Source organism: Gymnoscopelus braueri, assembly GCF_963280865.1.
Source record: "Gymnoscopelus braueri genome assembly, chromosome: 3".
NCBI lineage: Eukaryota > Metazoa > Chordata > Actinopteri > Myctophiformes > Myctophidae > Gymnoscopelus > Gymnoscopelus braueri.
Window position 1 is genome coordinate 49,530,073 of NC_137612.1, and position 14,471 is coordinate 49,544,543.

The window sequence follows — 14,471 nt, forward strand, 5'->3', positions numbered from 1 at the left end:
GTTGCCCACGGCAACAGCATGATATCTATTTGTTGCGTCAATGAGTTTAACGGTCCACTGCAACATGTTTCTCACAAGCAGCACTGTGGATTAAAGTGGATTTATTCAGTCTGGTTCTGTAACACAATATAGTTCTATTGTGTGTGCGACCACTTATATGTGTACAGCGACACACATATCATGGAAAGTTTGGCCAATCAGTGAAACCGATCCATATTTTCCTTAATATGGTCAATTAGTCTAATTGCCCCCTGAGCTTTGTAGAATGGCGCTCACTGAAAATGTTCAGGTATGTGCAAATATAGTTAAAAAAAATACCCGAAGGAGTGGGGACTGTTTATATTCTATTCTATCCTTTATCATAGTACTTAGAGGCCAGTCTATGGTGTCGTATTGATGACATCAGAGATGTCCATATACAGGGATTTGTAGATACTAGGCCGACGCCCTTTGCCGGCGGCCTAGTTAGGTTTATTCTGTCATTGACTATGTTGTACAAACTTTATTTAAATGCCAATCACAAAAGAGGGGTATATGTAATTTGAAAATAATAGTTACTGAGTGCGTGACCCCCTTCGCCTTCATCACGCGATGCCCGCCACTAACATCACGCAAAGCCCGGCTAGGCGGGGATCTGGGCTCTGAGGAGCGCACTTTTCTAGAATTCTTTGAATTGTAGTTCTAACGGACATGTTACACAGACGGACTTAAACTGTGACTTTGTAGACTTTGTACTTTGTAGGGTGGAAACCTCATGTTTTGTATGTCCAAAGCTGTTACTTTTCAGGATTTAAATAAAAAAAATCATCAAAAACCGACAAGCTCGACACGTGCCGAAAAAAACACTAAAAGTTAAAATATGGAGATAAGAGGTCTCAAATGGACTGCATTTGTATATTTCTCCAGGTAAATGCATAGTGTCGTCATTCAAGGACTACCTGTCCTGCAGACCCACGGAGGTACCGGAGGAGGACGTGCTGCTGTGTGAGAGCCGCTACATGGAGTCCGAGAAACAGATGAAGAAGTTCAAGGGCCTGAAGCGCTTCTCGCTCTCCTCCAAGGTGGTGGACGACGAAATCTACTACTTCAGGTGAGCAGGTTCACAGAGGACGAAGGTGATAAATAGTAGGACAATTACATTATTTTTAATAACGGGGTGCAGGCAAAAAAAAGAACGTGACCTTTCGATGTCAATACATCTTCATCAGGACATGACCTGATGAACATGTATTGATCGAAACGTCACGTTCTTTTTTTGCCTGCACCCTGTTATTAACCCATTAACTCTGCCAGAAATAAAACCTAATTTTGCCACGCCACTGCCAGCGATTTTTGAGTGTTTTCACTAACGTTTGAAAAATCATAGAATATTTATCTCCAGTATGATCGATCCCCCGATCGCTTTAAAAGACGTATCCAAGTCCCGTAGAATCGGGAAGGGGGGGGAAGCGAGCCGCCGCGAGCATCCGTTCCATAGTTGTGGGCAGTTGAATGTAGGTTGTTGTCGCCAAAAACCAATAGAAACAGAGGAAAAGCCATTCTTCCAGATCGAATTACAAGGAAGAGAACTGAGAGCTGTTTGTTTTGCGTTCACGTGACCCACTGCTCCTCTCCTTCTCTGGGAGCCAAACGGTGACCCATAGGCGAGCAAACGGCGCCATCAGCGCGTCACTTCGTGGTGCGCTTCAAGCTTGTACATCTGCTATTCTGGAACCCCATTTGTTCCTGGTAAATGGTAGGGCTGGGTGATATGACTTCAAATCAAGATCACCATTATTTCAGACTCGACTTGATTACGATTAATGAACGATTATTTAAATCGAAACAAATATATAATACAGCTTTAAGTGGTTAATCACACTACTCGATTTATTTGATTATTTAAAAAAAAAACTGAGACCGATTTCATGTTTCGTTAAGAAAGAAACAACATAACCTGCTTTTCTATTATTCGATGAACCTACATGAACAAGATTAAGTCTGTTACTGGTTCTAACTATCCGTTTTCTATATATTTTTGGTTAATTGCCCAGCCCTAGAAAATGGTGCATTTCTATAGCTCCTTTTATCCAAAGCGCTTTACAATATGCATTATTACATTCACAACACACATTCACACTGACGGCGGAGGGAACCATGCAAGGCATGCTATTTTATACACTGTTGTGTCGTGCACAAGTAACTGAAAATAGCCGATCTACGAGCTCACAACTCGCTACAGGTTGTGAGCTTGTAGATGGGCTATTAACACATCGGGTGCCAGAATTTTATAATAACGGATTACGTTCGGTGCCAGAAATCTCACCGTCTGCAATGCTGCGCTGTTTAGAGCTGTGGACTCCACGGCGAGCCAGAAATCTCAGTCTGCAACGCTGCGCTGTTTAGAGCTGTGGACTCCACGGCGAGCACACGCACGTAAACAATGCATGCGTGCACTGCACAGCAATGGATGGTCCTGGCTAAAGCCTGGAACAACAACATGTCTCATGCGAGTCACCATTGCGGAGCGATCGCGCATCGAGAATGACTTGTTTTGCCCACTGTAAAAAGTTAAGGAGATGCAGAGGTTTTTAGCAAGGAGATAGAATGGAAGCGGATGGGAGCCAGATTTTTTGGCACAGTGATCCATCTGTCCCTTATTATTACTTTATATATATTGTCTCTGTCGGGTGGAAACCTCATTGTCCAAAACTGTTACTTTTCAGGATTCAAATTCAAAAGTAGCAGATCTACAAGCTCAAAACGCGTCGCTTCGTGCCGCGTTTCGAGCTTGTGGATCTGCAGCTTTTGATACTTTTGTGTGGCGCTGTAGTATGATCAAGTAGGTCGTTAATTTATGAAAAAAACACAAACAAGTTAAAATATTGGAGATAAGAGGTTTCTGCCCGACAGCAACGAGTTATATATATCTATACATATAATATTTCTTTGCCTCTTTAGGAAGCTGATGGTTCCTCAGAAGGAGCCGTCTCCGCTGCTGGACAAGAAGATCGAGGAGCTGGAGACCAAGCTGGCGGACATGGAGGACGCAGAGGAAGACATGGACGACATCGAGGACGAGGACGATGCCCCCGCGACCCCCTCCATGCCACAGGTTCAGACCCCCATGGCCACCGAACTGGAAGTCGTGCCGTACACGCCTACCCAGGTAACTTGGAACGCATTGGATTAAAGTTCTCAGTCGCCACGACTGTGATTTCAGTCATTTGGTTTCCATAGAAGCCAGTATGTCTCCAATAACACATTCACTGCCGGGAATTAATAAATGTATTCATTGACCCGCCACTGCCAGCGTTTTTACAAATCTTTCGAGACCCACAGACATTTCTTTTCAAAGAAGATGTAAACATCAGATGTCTTGGGGGTAAAGACGACGGTCCGTTCTTTAGTTATCTATATTTAATCTATCTTTGGCTGCAGACCCCCATCTGAAAATGTTAAGTAGCAGGAACCAGCCAGAAAAGAAGATTTAGTGTTAATTTTTTTTCTTCAATTTTCAAACACTTTCAAGATTTTCCAAAAATGTTCAGAAATAGCAGATCTACAAACTCGCAGTGCGGCACAAAGTGATGCACTGTGAGCTTGTAGATCTGCTATTTTTAATCACACTCCCGTTATCACACTTATTGTCAGAGCTGGTATATACAATACCGGTGGTCCTCACACTTTAATTTCGAGGACCACCATAACTCTGAGAGTGGAGAAATGGACCCGTAAGGACCCGTGTTGTGAGCTTGTAGATCTGCCGGTCATTAGTTGCGTTAACCCATTCAATCCGGGAACGCATCTACAAATGTCTTCTAAATCCTAACAGTTTTCTGAAAACCTATGTTGCTATAATATCAGTAGTGCTCAAACTTTTTCATGTCAAGGACCCCCAAAATTATATGTATTTGGTCGCGGATCCTCTGTTCCAGGGACCCCCAGAAGCAAAGATTTTAGTTAAAATGTTCGCTTTAAAAATATATTCATTGATTTGCAAACATTTTTAAGATTATATAAAATAATATAAAATAGTATAAAATTATGGTTATGGCTCAAGTCTAAAATGACACGGTTGTGTTCCCGGATTGAATGGATTAAAGATGAAAGAGTATTTGAAGTGGTCAAACTAGCAGTTTAGAAGCATCTTCCATAAAGACGAATGGTCTTGATTTGGTCGTTTTGTCTGATTTGTCTTTTACAAAGCAGTCCACCCCCAAGATGAAAGGCTTGTCCAAGAAGGAAGGGGCCAAGAGGAAGATCAACATGAGCGGCTACATCCTCTTCAGCAGTGAGATGCGTGCGGTCATCAAGGCCCGCAACCCAGACTTCTCCTTCGGAGAGCTGAGTCGCCTGGTGGGCACCGAGTGGAGGGGACTGGAGACCCCCAAGAAAGCGGAGTACGAAGGTGAGGGGGGGGGGGGGGAAGCTACTACCCAGTAGGCATGTAACGATTCACTCAACTCACCATACGATTCGAATCACGATACTAGGTTCACGATACGATTTTTCAAGATTTTTTTAAACACAAATCTATTTTCCAGACAAATGACCGAAACATTTTTTTTTCTTCTTACACAAATCCAGTATTTTTTTTTTTTTTTTTTTACAATACTGTGTTTTCTCTTATCCTCTTTTCAACACTGTAGCAAATGACTGAAAACTATTTTTTTTTATCAATTCTCTTACAAAGATCCTGCATTTTCTTCTTTTTTGTGTCTTGTCTCGATTGCGCCCTCTGCTGTTTGCACCGCGATACACTTTAATCGATTTTAATAGATTCTGAACCGTTCCGTTTTGGTTATTACTTTGAAAACATTCTAAAATAGTGAAAATAGCCAGTGGCATGTGACTCATTGTGAGCTTGCAGATCTGCTATTTTCACTACTTTAGTGTGACGCTATTGAATGTAGAAGTAGTGCATTAATCATACGAAAAAAACAAAACAAAAAAACATTAAAGAGTTGAAATATGGAGGTTTCTACACGACAGCAAGAATATGAAAGCTATTGTTGCTTTAGGTAACTCTGAGAGCGTACAAATGGAACCAAATGCACCCGTACGGGTCCATTTGGTTCCATTCGTACACTCTCAGAGTTAACGGGGATCCCATGCATAGCAAACTGGGCGACCTTGAAATTTAAAAGTTTTGAGAATCACTGGTCCTAGGACTCTCATCAAGTGGGAATGACGGCTAGAGTTCTTAACGGGCCTGAAAATTAAGACTGGGCCCTAACTGGGCCGGCCCAAACAATTACCATAATTTTAGGCCCCAAAACCCGAAACGTCATTGTGTGCTTACTGTCCTCAAAGTCATGCATCCAACAAGCTTTGAACTGAGCAGATTGGACCTTCTGTTCCAGAGATAATGGCCACTTTTTTGGGTGGCCATTAGTTGTGTTTGAGTTCTGACCATTTAAGCCCGTTTTCTTTTTATAACACGGGCTAGGAAGGTGGGACGGCGACGAACTAGATACCTGAGTTAAGTTCACTTTGAGCTGCACCCAACACATCCACTGCCATTTCCGTCTGCCTTACCGTTCGGCCGCGCTAGGGGCAGTTGAAATGTATTTTTTTTGCGGGTAATAGATTTTTTTTTCTCCACGGAACCCGAGGCTCGGCTCGGCCCGACTAATTTGCATGCATTTTCAGCCCGACCCGAAAACGTCGGGTCGGGTTCGGGCAGAATTTGAGAACTCTAATCACGGCATCATGCAACAATACTGTCGTGTGTGTGTGTCTGTGTGTCGCAGAGCGGGCAGCCAAAATCGTGGAGCACCAGGAGCGCGAGAGGGCAGCCCAGCAGCTACGGCAAGAACAGGCGTCCCCAAGAGCAGGTACCCCAGGTGGGCCGATGATGATGGGGGTGGTGCCTTCGCCTAGCACTATGGGAATGATGACGCCTGGGTCAGGTAACCCCTCCCCTCTCAGAGGACGGCACGAGTGTTTGAGACATAGCAGCTGGCCAAACGATGCTGGACAGATATATGTAGAAGAAAGGTTATCCCCCCACCTCCCCACTCCTAATATTTCAACCATTCATACTGTAACTTCAGTCATTTGCCAAATTACATTCTTCTAAGTCAACGTTTGGTTTCTTTTGCCGTTTTCCCCATGTTTTAAAGCTGCAGTCTAAAACGAATAATGAATACAGCTTTATTTTAACTAATGGTATGGTAGAGTTCCATTGGTCCCCTATAATTAGTTTTTTGTGGGGAACAATAACAATAACCAAAGAAAAAAAAGTGTAGCGGGTGGGAAAGGGTCTATGTAGGATGAATGTGGTGGTGTGAACTGTCAAAACCTTTTGAAGAAATTCATTTAACATAAAGTCATTACTGGTGTAGAGGGTTTAAGTGGTTAATACACTATAACTAACACAAATGGTGCCTGGTAGCTGCTCTTCTAATGAGACATTTAGATCCTGTGGTTGGGTCTGACACCTACTGGTTGGCAAGAGGTATTGCAAGATTTATCCTGTGTCCAAAGTAACAGACTTTCTGTTGTATATTGTTGCTGTCGGGCAGAAACCTCTCCATATTCTAACTTTTTGTGTTTTTTTGTAAATGAAGTCCTACTTGGTCAAACTACAGCGTCCCTCAAAAGTAGCAGATCTGCAAGCTCTTTTTGAGCTTGTAGATCTGATACTTTTGAATTTGAATCCTGAAAAGTAACCGTTTTGGACATTTGAGGTTTCCACTCGACAGAGACGATGTACAAGTTAAGGATTGCAGCTTTAAATGCCTTTTTTTTCCACACATGAGAAATTGCATGACATCAATTGCATGACTGGATGTGTTGTATTATTTTGTTTTTTTGTTTGTTGTTCATTTAACCTTCATGCTTATTTTTACTACTAACCTCAGCCACTAGTGTCATTGTATGCATTAGTAGTTAAAGGTGCTATAAGAGGCTTTTGTTTTGTTTTTGTTAAAATAAGTATTGAATAGCTCTATATTCAGTTAATAATCATTGCTATAGAGCAGTGGTTCTCAAACTATGGGTCTTGAGAAGGTGCCGTTGGGGTCGCACATTGGCAATCGCAAAATTACGTTTAAAAAATATATATTTTCAAGAAACGGGGAAAAAAGTGGGGTCGTCGACTCGTCATGACCAGTGTGAATTGGACGTCAAAGACGGCTACTTGGCTCCACATACAGAGAACCAGCAGCAACACAGGAACGACAACACACACACACCGCTTGTAGAGGCGTGTGTGTGGACTGATTTAGCGGTTCATAAACGATATAGTTATAGCCTATAGCAGGAATGAAGTTCAATATGAGCGGGTGTCTTAAAAGAGTTTCACCGAAGGGTAAAAACATGGACCACGGGTCCATTTGGTTCCATTTGTACCCTCTCGGAGTTAAATTATCACTGTAGTTACTGACTGTAAATGTTACCTGTTGTAGCCTATGTGCCAGCAAACACAATAAACTACAGCATTTGAGACAACAAACCGCTCAATTGAAGGATTGCGATGTAACATTACAGAGCGGGCAGGTCATGCTCACAGAGTCACAGACAACCCGACCAGCAACAGCTGCCACCCGGGATGGAGAAAAAACACACAAGATCGAGTTCTGGATTAAGAAACTCAGCTGGTTCTGGCAACATATTTTGGCTAAATATGCTTCAGTTTACAAATGTGTACAGAAACACTTCCGCTGCTTTTATTGATATTGTAGCGTTCTAGTGCCCCGAGCTAGAATCGAACCCAGCAGACTCACCTGCGTCAAAAAAAACTCACGTCGGGGCGTGTCGCAACAGAGTCTTTTGCAGCAGCGCTACAATATTATTCATTCATTTCATTGATAAGATAGGCCTACAAATCAGCAGGAATCACTGCTTTAATTTCATATTCTAATAAATATTCATATATAAGGCCAGCAATGTATGCTTTTATTTTAAGATATTTTTTATTTCAACTTTGAAATTGCACTTTAAGTAAAGTGTGTGGTCGGCATAAAGATTCCTCCATAAAATGGGGTCGTGGTCTAAAAAAGTTAGAGAACCCCTACTATCGACAAGTTTCCTAGGGCGTTGTGGGTATCACTTCCTGCCGATTTGATCAGGTATCGGGGATAAAATCGACAGGAAGTGATGCCCACAACGCCCTAGGAAACTTGTGGATAGTGTGTTCAGGTAACAGGGGTCTGTCTGTCCACCTCTTTAGTAAACCCAAAATACAATTTCAGTTCAGAGTACCAATTTTATAATAAAGGATACACGATCATCAAATGAAATTGAAATGTTTAAGCAACCAAGATTGGATCACTATAGAATTGAAGCTGATAATTGGGACCTCTCTCCTGAAAAATGAGAGATGAACTGATGAAATTGGAGTCCCACCTTAAAAAGGTATTTTCTGTTATAGAGCTGGAGAGACGGGGAAACCCCTGTTACTGAACAAACACTCAACGATTACCATCAATGATTACCATCGGAATATAGAGCTTTAACCTTTTTAACAATAAACATTTTAGTTTTAACCAAATCAACATCACTTACAGCACCTTTTTCAGTAGTGCATGCAATCTTCTAGTCACTACTTGCATGTTCACTTATGCATGGTTATGTTGTTGTTGTCCTCCTCGCCCTCTCTTCCCCCCCCGAAGGCATGCTGGGAGCTTATGGCCCACCTTACATGCCTATGCAGGGCCCCCATGAGGGCTTGTTGTGCCTGGCCCCAATGCCACCCCACCACCTCCAGCCGGGTATGCCTGGGTACCCTGGCATGCCCCACCCGGGTAAGGCAACACCTGCTCAGTGTACGACCGGTCGTGTCTCTCTCTCCCGTTGGGAGGGGTTGGTTTACCTCGCACACATGGCTGTATAGGTTTTCCAAAGGCCTTTTAGGCAGAGCTCTGCAGGCTTTACCACACGTTCTGTGCATCTTTATCACTTTCAACCTTTGCGTTAGGGCTGTCACTATTTTGACATTTTACCTGAATAATTGCGATTTAAGGATTTAAGTGCGTATCTGTCGTTGAACTTTGGAACATTATGAATACAAATTACATTTCTGTTTGGCTTTTAGGCTTCGCAGAAAAACGGTGCACATGGCATAATTGAATACATTAAAACAAACTAAAAACATGAAGAGTGGAAATAGCCAATCTACAACCTCAGATCATGAAGTTTAAAACAGGGCTTCAAGGACACTTTGGTAGAGGTTTTGGTTATGTACTTGTTACCTTGCCGTGATGAAGTGTAACTCGGCAGCTCTGTAAGATATCTTGCTCAGTTGCTCCATTGATTAGGAATTGCCTGAATTGATTGAATACAATATAGGCTCCTTATTGACTTACATTGCACGGTGAATAAGCTCTCAAAGTAACTCTTTTAGCCCAGAAATGAATGCAAACAAACGAAATTCTGCCAATATATATATATACGACGTATACAATTTATAAAGATATCATTTTAAAGAAAGAAATTGATTCAGCTATCTGTTGGGAAGAAGACCCAGACTGGATCTGCGGATCTGGATCTTCAAATGGTAAAATCAACATGACGTTGACATGTTTATTTTAAACAATGCCATACTGGGTTTTGTGATGTTATATAATTGGCAGAATCTGCTTCGTTTGCGTCCGTTCATGTGTTTGAGACCTGTTTCACCATGAGGAGACTTTTTTTTCTAATCAATGGAGCAAGATATCTGGCCAGCTGGGCTAGTTAAATCACACGCAAGGTGATTACACAAGGTACACAACCTTGTGTACGCAAGGTACACAACCCAAGCCTCTACCAAAGTTGTCATTGCACTTAATAAGTGGTTAAATGATCTTATATCTCAGTAAAAGCAGTCATAAACATGTAATGCATGTATAAATGCGATTGTACAAACCCTAACCTTCTCATATGTTACTTTAAAATCCACACTTTAACATTTATTGTCATGCTACAGCATGGGGGTTTGAACATGTCAAGGATGCTGCTGTTGCCATAGTTTAAAAAAAATGAATTGTTCCTGTTTGCCAGGTATGATGGGTCCTGGTATGAACGGCATGGCAGGAAGCCCTGCACCTGGAAACCACTATATGCAACAGGTAAAGTATGTTCTATCATGTGGCTTTGTTGGAGTCTAGTCGTCTATACCAGTGGTTCTCAACCTTTTCAGGCTGTGACTGAAATTATTAAATATTTTCAAAACATTTTTGATATTTTTCAAAAGCTTGTACATCTGCTATTTTTGAACAGCCAACGTATAAATGGATAAAGTGGTTAACATGATTGTGATGCTACGTTAACTACTTTTGCTCTGGAATCCCCCCTTCAAGGACCCCTGGGGGTCCCCGGACCCCACTTTGAAAACCGTGCGTGTGTGCGTGTGTGTGCGTGTGTGTGTGTGTGTGTGTGTGTGCTCTTGCTAACCACTATGTTAATTTACTGACAAAACACTGTCAATGTTTTCTCCTATTCCATTCCAGCCTGGGATGTTCAGCCCCGGACAGCATGCCCCTCCGCCGTACCCGGGCCAGGGTCAAGCCTCACACCTTCAGCCTATATCTCCCATGTTTGTGGCCCCGCCACCCAAGACCCAGCGGGTGCTGCACTCGGAAGCCTACCTCAAATACATCGAAGGCTTGAACGCAGAGACTGGCACTGTCAGCAAATGGGACCAAACACTCAGAGGTAACTTATTTATCTGCTCATATTTGTTTGCTGATGAGAAATTGATTATTGACTCATTAATAAGGGGCCATATTTGAAAATATGAACATACCGTAGGACTGGCTGTGTCTCCTCTCCTGTCATGCACTGTAGCTTTTGGACCATGACAAAGTCGCATACAAATGCATCACATTACAACAATCTTGTATAACTACTACAGTGCAAAAATCAATAGTCTTTTGTTGGCAGTTTAGACAAATGAAAGCCTAAATTGTGAACAAAACAAAAACAATGAGCCTTATTTCATACTTTTTTCACGTGCCAAATGTAACCTGTTTGAAAAGCCTCTACACAAATACAATAAAAAATAACCTAATAAAATTCAAATAAAAAATAACAAGCAGTTGGGAATCGTTCCAAATTCTACTATCAGCCCAGGTTAATTTCAAAACACTCAAACTTCAATGTATGAATTTCACATGACTTTACTGGCGGGACATGAATCAGTGGTTCTGGGGTGTCCCACCCAGCATAATTAGTTAATAGCAACACAATCATTTTAACCGCTTTATCCATATTTTATACTTTGGGTATTCAAAAATAGCAGATATACAAGCTCACAGCACGTCACTTTGTGCCGCGCTGCAAGCTTGTACATTTGCTATTTTTTAAAATCTTTGGAGGAAAAAAGAAAAATTGGAAGATTTTGAATAAATAAAAAAATGTTAACACAAATCTTCTCTTTTGGGGTTCCCTGGCACAAAACCTTTTCCAATGGGGGTCTGCGGCCAAATAAATATCAATTCGGGGGTCCTTCACATGAAAAAGTGTGAGAACCACTGCCATAAATAACACATTGTAGGAAGGAAGCTGCGGTCCATGTATGACTTGGGGGACATATCTGGTTTATTCGATTAATGTCATTTCTGACCGACTGCTGTCATCTCTTTACTCTCGACAGCGCAACGGCGAGACGCCTACCTGACCAAAGAGCAGGAGAGCCGGCTGCCCGGCCACTGGCTGAAGAGCAAAGGCGCCCACACCACCATGGCAGACGCTCTGTGGCGCCTCCGCGACCTGATGCTGAGAGACTCTCTGAACGTCCGCCAGTCGTACAACTTGTAGACCAGTTGATTCTCAGCCTCTTTTTTTTTTCATTTCAAGGACCCCCCTCCCCTTTCCCCAGTTCGCTATGCATTAGGCCACGGACCCCCACTTTTTGTATACCGTTTTTATCTCTGGGACTTCAGTCTACACTGTAAAATCCTCAGTGTTCATTTCAAATGCAGGGCCGTAAGGGTCCAGTTGGTTCCATTTGAACACTGGAGAGTTAAGGGCCATGCATACTGAGCACTATAACTGTAACTATAAAAAATACCCAAGTCAAGAGGATGGTAGAGTTCACACCAACTATAAAATAATACAATGGTGAACATTTTAGTTATAGTTATAGTGCTCAGTGTGAACGGCCCTTTACTGACCCATAAGTGTCCATCTGGACCCCTGGTGGTCCCCCGACACCATTGCTGTAGAACCCTCAACACTGTCCCTTCCTGTGCACCTGCTCACTGTTATACCGCAATATGGTCTTTAGAAAGGATTATATGCCATAGAACCAATATTTTTTAGTGAACCAATAATGGAGTTTTTATACAGTATTTAATAATGGCAAAAATAAGCTTGATGTAGATTTGTGTGTGAGTGTGTGCGTGTTTTTTTTCCCTTCTGTTTTTCTTTTTTAAATCATGATCTGCAAAATAGATGTTTTGGAGTTATAAACACTGCCAAAATAAATTTGAGAGCATCAACTGAGCTTTATGTTTCATTATTATTGTTTGCAGTGACTCTGGTCAACTGCTTGTTGAAAATGAGTGTTTATACTTAGTTGCGAGCCACATAGCAGAGCCCATTGCGAGCCAAATGGCAGATCTATAAGCTCACAACAACGCACATCCGCGACATGTTGTGAGCTTGTAGATCTGCTATTTTCGCGAAAGTAACTTCGAGTCACCAGGCTTTTCGTGGCAACAGTGGGCAGCCTGGTTTCTTTTACAGATCTGGTCTAGGGCCTACCTGCTGTGTTGGGTGATTTGCACACACATATACACATGCACACACAGACTATTGACCCTATCTACAACCTGCAAGGTGCAAATCGATCCCACAACTAAAGAATATCCGGGTGCATTTCCTCCAGTGGTGCAATGTAACCAAGTACATATCGTTGCTGTCGGGCAGAAACCTCCTATCTTCATATTTTAACTTTGTGTTTTTTCGTAAATTAACGACCTACTTGATCATGCCACAGCGACATACAAAAAGCATCAAAAGTAGCAGATCTGCAAGCTCGAAACCCGGTGCGAAGCTTATAGATCTGCTACTTTTGAATTTGAATCCTGAAAAGTAACTGTTTTGGAGGTTTCCACCAGGCAGAGACGATATAGTCAAGTACTGTACTTCAGGACAATCTTGAGATACTTTTACTTCAATATATAACATTTTGTATTTCTACTCTATCTCAGAGGCAAATATTGGAATTTTTACTCCACAATTATTTGAAAACTTTAGGTAGTAGGTACTAGTTACTTGGCAGATTTCAATTATTATTACAAAACAAATCAACCAATTAAGCCCTATTGTATACTCCTAAACTCTACTAATTCACAACATGTTACATGTCGTAGATCTGCTATTTTTGAAAAACAATTGACAAATTTTGAAACGGCACTTTCCCCTTGGTACTGTAAATATATTGTTATGCCAACTGTTGTACTTTTACTCAAGCAAAAGTTTGAATACAGGCCTTTTACTTGTAAGCGACCATTTCTACATTGTTGTACAAAAGTATTGGTATCAAAATATAAACTTTTACCAATAATGTGAAAAAAATCTTTAATGTTTCCAAATGTTTCTACAAGCTTTGCCACACGATGCGTTGTGATTTTGTAGAAAATAGTATAAAACAGGGCTTTATTGATTAATGTCTGTTTTGTATTAATAATTCAAAGTAACTTGTAACCAAAGCTGTGAAATAATTGTAGGCGAGTAAAAAGTACAATATTTGCCTCTTAGATGAAGTGGAGTAGAAGTATTGAACAATTTAAATACTGAGAAAAAACTCAAATTTGATTAAATGATAATGAAAGCTTGCACTCAACAGCTGCAGGGGTATTCATGGGTATTTTCAACCAATCCCTCTCCCTCAGAACTATACCCACCTGCTTCAAGTCTAGCACTGTCATTCCCATCCCCAAAACAGCAGAAACTCGGCCTCAGTGACTGGCGTCCCATAGCCCTCACTCCTATAGCTAGTAAGTGCTTTGAGGAACTGATTTAAGTACTAATGTGCCCTATGCTGACCGAGAGCCTGTTGACAACCAGTTTCACCAGTTGATATGGGAGCTGCCCAGCCTAGAGGAGATGTACAGGACATTCCTGAGGGTCATCAAAGACCACACCCGCCTCTATAACCTGTTCACCCTGTTGCCATCAGGGAAGAGGCATCGAATCCTCAAAGTCTTGCATGCTGCTCTGGGTTTTTAACTTAAAAAAAGGTTAAAAACCACAATGCATGTAATTTTTCACAATGACATTCATTGTGGAAAAACTCGTACATCTACAGCAGTGGTTCTCAAAGTGTGGTCCAGGGACGCTCAGGGTTCCATGAGGAGGTTCTAAATTGACCCTAACGGGTCAATTTGTACACTTAAGGGGGGGACCCTGATGTTTAAGTTTGAGAACCACTATACTTATTACTTATTATTACAGTATGTGAGAATACCAGTGGTGTAAAGTAACTAAGTACATTTACTCAAGTACTGTACTTAAGTACAATTTTGAGGTATTTTTACTACTACTTTTCAGTACTT

General features: G+C 41.6%; 1 protein-coding gene across 6 annotated transcripts in view; it reads left to right on the forward strand.

Moving 5' to 3' along the window:
• The window catches only part of LOC308081668 (protein polybromo-1-like), a 38,303-nt gene extending 25,889 nt beyond the window's left edge, over nt 1–12,414 (forward strand). For 2 of the 6 annotated variants that reach the window (XM_080423250.1, XM_080423251.1), the window contains exons 24-31: nt 907–1,090; nt 2,941–3,148; nt 4,189–4,390; nt 5,736–5,894; nt 8,601–8,732; nt 9,970–10,037; nt 10,419–10,623; nt 11,564–12,414. In XM_080423250.1, the coding sequence (XP_080279376.1) occupies nt 907–1,090; nt 2,941–3,148; nt 4,189–4,390; nt 5,736–5,894; nt 8,601–8,732; nt 9,970–10,037; nt 10,419–10,623; nt 11,564–11,727 (1,322 nt within the window). In that variant the 3' untranslated portion in view covers nt 11,728–12,414. The remainder of the gene's footprint in view (nt 1–906; nt 1,091–2,940; nt 3,149–4,188; nt 4,391–5,735; nt 5,895–8,600; nt 8,733–9,969; nt 10,038–10,418; nt 10,624–11,563) is intronic. The other 4 variants (XM_080423252.1, XM_080423253.1, XM_080423254.1 and 1 more) reach the window with 4 other exon arrangements.
• Nucleotides 12,415–14,471: the final 2,057 nt, after the last annotated feature.